At 36.7% G+C, this 7556-nt stretch overlaps 1 protein-coding gene across 1 annotated transcript; it reads left to right on the top strand.

Moving 5' to 3' along the window:
* Positions 1-2076: 2076 nt before the first annotated feature.
* Positions 2077-5387, top strand: LOC112051446 (vacuolar protein sorting-associated protein 41 homolog). Its single transcript, XM_024090084.2, has 2 exons — positions 2077-2675; positions 2998-5387. The coding sequence occupies exons 1-2, from the start codon at positions 2240-2242 to the stop codon at positions 5079-5081; spliced, it is 2520 nt and encodes an 839-aa protein (XP_023945852.1). The 5' UTR covers positions 2077-2239; the 3' UTR covers positions 5082-5387.
* The last annotated feature ends 2169 nt before the right edge of the window (positions 5388-7556 follow it).

The raw sequence follows: 7556 nt of genomic DNA, 5'->3' as shown, positions 1-7556 counted from the left end.
ATATTTGAGGGGGACGAGGTAAACTCACACATCGAAAACATTTAACATCATTAAGTATATTCTGTGTCCATACACTACACACAACTATAAATTTGACACGCAATACACACACGCGTAATTTTTACACACACTAACAAACACATTGTGCACAGTAAAAATATATACAAGCAGTATACTCGGCCGTATTTTTGAAATAACTACTTACAGCGCGCGGTATGTAAACATGTGATAGGGCTGCCTGCCTCCAGCATTTTAATTACATTTGCCAACTTTGTATTTCCATTTAGTTTTGTGATTGTAAATATACTTTTTTTATGTAAACAAATAAAATATTTTGTAAATTGTAGTAAAATAGGAAGTGATCAATAAAATGCGTGTTGTTTTTTGATTGGTAGATTTAAATAAGGCTTCTACTAATCAATGATCTTGAAGGATAGGTCGTATTATATGTTTATTTTGGTGATGCCATCTAGGTATTACCTCCACACTACGTGACCAAATATTAAAAAACCGGTCAAGTGCGTGTCGGGCCACGCGCAGTGTAGGGTTCCGTAAATTATGTTAGCCCTTTAATCCCTTATGTTTTTCTCAATTTCAAAGCCTTTATTATTCCTTACATTATTACATTAAACAAGTTTTTCAATTAATAAGAGTAACAGTTTTAATTTTTTTTTCTATGTTAGTATATTGTTAGTGTATCTCTTTTAAGTTTAGTATGTTAGTGAGTTAGTCTTATTTCTAATTAATAAAATTTATTTGACTAGTAAGTTGAAATTGAAATTGAGGTATAGCTCGCGTTTCGACCTCTAGTATGAAGTCAAACTACTGCTTGCATATTTACTGTGACATTGCTTAGACTATCCACAGATTAAATACATAGAATATTCGATTACTGATCGATGTTTGTTTCGTCGAAAGAATCGATTCTTTTTATAAATTGTTTTTATTAAAATTTGATAAAATTAAGGTTTAAATACTTTCAAATGAAACGATACTCCATCTTTTACTAAACTACAAGTTTTTGGCCGTTTTTTTATGCCATTTAACTACACAACCCGGCATTTTTAGGGAGCTCCTTACACGACGAAAACGATTACAACAATGAAACATCGATTCTGTAGCAACAGTTTTTATAAACGCATTAGATCATAGATCTTTGATCTTTGCCAGAGGGGTAACGGTTAGCGAACCACGTCCAGTTATTAATGGTCTAAGACAAAATGACACCGATTGATAGATTGTCAAAACAAAACTCTTTGACTTGACACTTTTAACTCAAAAAAAATTATTTACTGTGTCGTTCAATGTTGGATGTTCAAATCCTTTTGTTTTGTCCATAGAGTACATTGAATATAGGGTATAGAGTCCTCAGATGCCATCTCCGCTTAGCGCCATCATGTGAGCAGATAGAGAACTACACCAATTATAATATATACCCATAAGTATAAAATGAGCGTCGAATTACGTATATATACCTATATCCATAGAGACATAAACATAATGTTTACCTACTAGTATTAACTGTTCTTTAATTCTATTATTTTATTTAGGAATTCGGATACAAATAATAAAAACACAAATGGGATACATATAATTATTTATTGTTTCTCCTTTTGTGAACATAAACAACTCCGTCTCTTTGAATAGAGTCATCTTCGTCAAAACCTCTAGTAGTACCGCTTAACAATATATTTGTTGACTTACACCAATTAAATGTAAAAAATCTGCACGAAAAAATAAAAAAAGAACTCTACTAAATCTCTAGACAAGACATATATAACAGAGTTCTCGGAATCCAAAGTAAAGCACAGGTCGAAACGATTTATAACAGTCACCAAAATCCATAAAAAAAGCCAGGTCGACGGGAAAGATCAACGCAAAAAAACACCATGAAGAAAGCAGAAGAAATAAAACCGTTTCGTCTACAAAATTAAACAAAATGTCACAAGCCGCACAAGGTTATATATTTTTTTTTAATACCTGGCTTAAGATTACCTCAGAATCCTGCTGGTCAAAGTGCCTTAAAGCGCCATCTATTGAGCAAATAGGGAATTAATGAGGTATATGCAATTTGTACTGAGGTCGTAATGTACAGACTGATTACACCCTGGTTTTGTCCATTATCTAATTTAAATTATTTTAAAATTGTAAACAGGAAATATAGCGTTAGCGTAAATGATAGAGACCACATAATGTAATATTAGTGATTCACATGTTTATACTATAAATACAAATAGCAATGGCTGTGAACGAAACTAACAGCGACTGTTTGTCGCCGAACGAAGAACCCAAATTGAAATACGATCGAATGGGTAACGACGTACAAAATATACTTTTAAAAGACGCCGTAAGCTGTATCTGCGTGCATACAAAGTTCATCTGCCTGGGAACGCAATGGGGAGTGATTCATCTGCTCGACCACGAAGGTAACACGGTTCCCATATCGCAAGACAACAATCAGAAGGATCTGCAAGCTCACGCGATCGCAGTGAACAAGATCTCGGTGGACATGAACGGAGACTACATCGCGAGCTGCTCCGACGACGGCAAGGTGCTGGTGTACGGCCTCTACACGGACGACAACACGCACAGCTTGACGTTGGGCAGAGGCGTGAAGGCCGTGGCCTTGGACCCCTACTACTTCAAGTCTGGCTCCGGCAGAAGGTTTCTTACAGGTAATTCTGTTCAATTTAAATAAAAACTGATAATATTTAATTCAATTTGAAATGATCTTTATCTATATACTTGCTGATCATTACTAGCATATTAATAATCTGCTAATTCACTGCATGGGGCAATGCTGCGTTTACCTGCTACCTAGTAAAATATTCATGTTTTATTGATATAAGATAAAGTTAGGTATAAATCAGTCATAAAGTTAAACATCTTAAAAAGGCAGTCTATTTGCAAGGCATTTTAAAGCTGTAAAAATATATAAATTATTTTATAACACGAAAGTTTTGTGTGACTTTTTATAATACATTACTTTGATTTCAGGAGACAAAAAATTAATACTTTATGAAAAGACATTCCTCAACAGACTGAGAAGTACAGTCCTCTGTGAATGCGAAGGAGATGTGCAAGCCATCTCGTGGCATGACAGATTTGTAGCCTGGGCCAGTGAAGTGGGTGTGAGGGTATATGACCTGGTGGCCAGATGCTCCCTTGGCCTCATACAATGGGAAAAGAGCCCCAACCACTCTATAGAAGACTTTCGCTGCAACCTTCTCTGGTCTGCTCCGAAGACCCTTATGATTGGCTGGGTAGACACCATACGTATATGTGTCATACGCAAGAGGAGTCAAATTGAATTGCAAACACGTGATGTCACTGAATTTCTGGTTGATCCGATCCACACTTTCCAGACTGATTACTACATCAGTGGCCTGGGGCCCCTGGACAACCAATTGGTGTTACTCGGTGTGCCGAAGGAATGTGATGCTGAAACTGGCAAGGCTCAACGGCCCGTGCTATTGGTAGCTGACTACAAAGACTGTGAATTTTGTGAGGTTTCGACTGACAGCCTTAATATAAGAGGTTATGAAGCATATTCATACAATGACTACTATTTGGACATGCTCATAGAAGAAAATAGGTTCTTTATAGTATCCCCAAAGGACATAGTCATAGCGAGTCCATATGACATTGACGACAGGGTGAACTGGCTCACTGAAGAGGGCAAATTCGAAAGAGCCATGACAGTATTAGAGGAGGTGGGAGGAAAAACAACTAAACATTCAATAGTAACTGTAGGGGTTCAGTATTTAGACCATTTAATGTCAGAACATCTTTACGAGGAAGCTGCTATTCTGTGTGCTCGAATATGTAAAAATGATAAGATGTTATGGGAGAATCAAATCTTAAAATTTGTAGATGTAAAACAATTACGTTCCATAAGTCCCTATGTTCCTCGGAACCCGGAACAGAGACTGAGTCCACAGATTTATGAACTTATTTTTTGTGAATACTTGAAGGTGGACCCCAACGGATTTCTAAAACTGGTCCAAGAGTGGAACCCAGCTCTGTACAGAACTGCTGTCATTGTAGACAAAGTTTTAGAACATTTAATGACAACTAAGGTAGAAAATATTTATTTGGAAGCTTTAGCTCTGCTCTACTGCTATCAGAAAAAGTTCGACAAAGCTCTGACAACTTACTTGAAACTACAACACAAGGATGTTTTTAAGTTGATCACAGACCACGACATGTACTATGTGATATATGACAAAATTGTTGAACTGATGTCTCTGGACTGTGACAAAGCCATTTCTATACTTATCCAAGGCCGAGCCAAAGTTCCCGTTGAGGTAGTAGAGAACCAACTTGAAAGCAATGATGAGTATTTGTTCAAATATTTAGATGCCTACAGTAAAGTGGAGACAAATGGACGGTATCATGGAAAACTAGTTCGCCTGTATGCCAAATATGCCCGACAAAAACTATTACAATTTCTGAAATGCAGTGATAACTATCCTATACAAGAAGCATTAGACGTCTGTCAAAGCAATGACTTCTATCCTGAAATGGTATTCCTTCTTGGACGTATTGGCAATACAAGAGAGGCTTTACAAATCATAATAGACAAGTTGCAAGACATTAACCAAGCTATATATTTCTGTCAAGAACACAACGACAGGGAACTCTGGACAGATCTCATCAAACATACCATAGATAAGCCTGAATGTGTCACTTTACTTCTCAAAAGAATTGGCAATTATGTGGATCCAAGGATGTTAATACAGAACATTCAATCTGGTTGTGAAATAAAAGATTTGAAGGAGTCTCTCGCCAAAATGATGTGCGATTATCATTTACAGATGTCAGTCCAAGAAGCCTGCAAGGTGATAACGTTAAGGAACTACTTTGATCTGCACGAGAAACTCATAGTCAATCAGCAAAGAGGAATCTCTGTTACGGATGAATTTTTGTGCAGTGCGTGTCAAGGACGCATTATAATTAGGGATTTGTCGGATGCCTCTGATTTGGTAGTGTACAATTGTCGACATTCGTTCCATATAGAATGTTTGCCCGACGGTGTGAAGCATAGCAGTTGCAGTGTCTGTAGTGCTGTCAAAATATGACCAACAGAATGCTCAAACTCCTGCTACATAGGACTGTGTATATTCAATTGAATGTTTGTAATTGTGTATTTTAATTACAATATTATAAATAGTGTACCTGATAAGGTTGAAGTTAATGAATTGATTTGGTCATGTTATCAAATGTTATGGTGCTTGTATTTGTGCAACTAATTATTTTCATATAATCAATTAATTTCTGATACACATGCTCCAAGTTTGCAACAACAAATTATTTCCTGAATATACCTACTATTTATAAAGACCTATAATGAATTTTGATAATAAACCTAAATATGTATAATACTAGTAATAATGATTTGTTTTAAAATATGTCTATACTTATAATAAAACTGTAACAGGTCAAATTCTGTACATTGAAGATATTTTGAAAGTTTTTGTTGGAGGGCTTATAATTGATACGCAAGCCAATGTCTATCTTCCTGTCTGTCCGTGTTTTAGTTGATCGGACCGGGCATCACGCCAAAACTACTAAATGAATTCAAATAAACTTGGCACGATTTGAGACCATAATACGAAAAAGTTTATAGGATAGGTACTTTTTGTCGCGAAAATAAAATCAGAAGAGGTTGAAAGTTTGTATGGAAAGTCCTTACTTTTTAATTTCTAAAAATTGTTGTTTGTACAGCCAAAATAACGTAATTCAAGATTTTTCAGAATTCTACCCAAGAAGGGGTTGAAAAGGTGAAGAGGGTCTAAAAGTACACGTTCCTGCAGCACTAACGGCAGGCCATCCGATAAAACTGATCTTGTATTGGTCGCGATGTGCATAACATCATGCATGCATCAACACACTATCAGATTTAGGATTTAGCTTAATGAATTTAACATGATCACCCTTAGACGCTAAACCGGCCAACCCGCATTGGGGCAGCGTGGCGGGTCTAAGCGTTTTGGCTGATCCATCGTTTTCGAACACAAAAGTAACTGTTGGAAACCACTCTTGAAATCTTAGACCATTAATAAGAATTAAAAAAAGTTATTAATGGTCTAAGGTCTAAGCTTGAAATAGATTCGCGTGCCGTCAGTGTTACCAACTCTCAAAAATATTTATCCCTAAAGTTTGTGTCAAAAACCCCTAAAATCGCCTTAATTATTGAGTTGTCCCCCTAAAAAATATAAATTCATAATAATTTAGAAATAATATGCTGTAATATGTTTCAAAAGTCTATATTTAATGCAGACAAAATATTACGTCTTTTATCTGAAGATTCAGATTTTTTGAAATCATACATGTTGACAATGAATAAATTTAACAATTTTTTTTTATTCGACGAAAATTGCTTCCAGTTGCCTCAGAGTGGTTGTAGAATAACGTAATATATGTCGTTATAAGTCGCTAGGTCAAGAAAGAAATATTAAAATTATCATCAATTTAAAAATATTAAAGAGTTAAAAAATCCCTGAAAATACCCCTAAAATTTTCAGACCCCTAAAAAAATCCCATTTCACTTATTTGCCCCCTAAATCTGGGGGGAAAACCCCTAAGTTGGTAACCCTGCGTGCCGTCCACAATGTTGACTACCCCAAAGATTACAATGTATTATTGGAAATACCCTATAAACCACCTATAAACATTATACTCTATGGTTGACACTAAATTACACGTAATCTTACATTTCGCGTTACACACGTCTGGACCCGGCGTTAGATAGTAAGGGTGCTCAGGCTCGAGACATCTAATAGAGGTGCCTGGTAATTATGAATCAAACTCGATTACCAAGTATATGACACATCTCATGCCAATGTACTCTGTGAATATGTCGCAGCTATCTGGATACGTTAGCCAGCTAATTGGACGTCTAGACTGTTCATGAAACGCTGAATCTCTCCCCCCATATGACGGCGTCCGTGGCGCAGTGGTGAGCGCGTTGGATTTACAAGACGAGGTCCTGAGTTCGATCGCCGGCTGGGCCGATTGAGGTTTTCTCAATTGTTCCAGGTCTGGCTGGTGGGAGGCTTCGGCCGTGGCTAGTTACCACTGTCCCGACAAAGATGTACCGCCAAGCGATTTAGCGTTCCGGTACGATGTCTTGTAGAAACCGAAAGGGGTGTGGATTTTCATCCTCCTCCTAACAAGTTCAAAATTGTTCAAGTTTAATTGTCAAGAAGGCTTAGTTTACAAGCACTTTTGAAACGTCAAGTTTGACTATTTGTAGTGACTACCACCCAGCTCAGAAGGCGCAGTCTGAGAGGGCGAGGAACTCAACAGTTGCTCTTTTAAATCTTTCATTTAAATTTAATTGAGATTTTCAAAGATTTTCTAAATTACTAATAAATACTTTTTGATTAACACTGTTGTTCTAATTATATCTACCTAAATAATGCTTTTCTTAAACAAAGTATACTCGGCATTCACCGACCGAGTTATTCGGCCGAGTACGAGTATCAAAAAATCCGCCGAGTACGCCGAGTATCAACCGAGTACTCGGCCCATCTCTATCACTTACCATCTGG

This window comes from Bicyclus anynana, chromosome 11, assembly GCF_947172395.1.
Source record: "Bicyclus anynana chromosome 11, ilBicAnyn1.1, whole genome shotgun sequence".
Lineage (NCBI taxonomy): Eukaryota > Metazoa > Arthropoda > Insecta > Lepidoptera > Nymphalidae > Bicyclus > Bicyclus anynana.
Note: the sequence above shows the minus strand (reverse complement) of the source record. Positions and strands in the feature narration are given on the sequence as shown.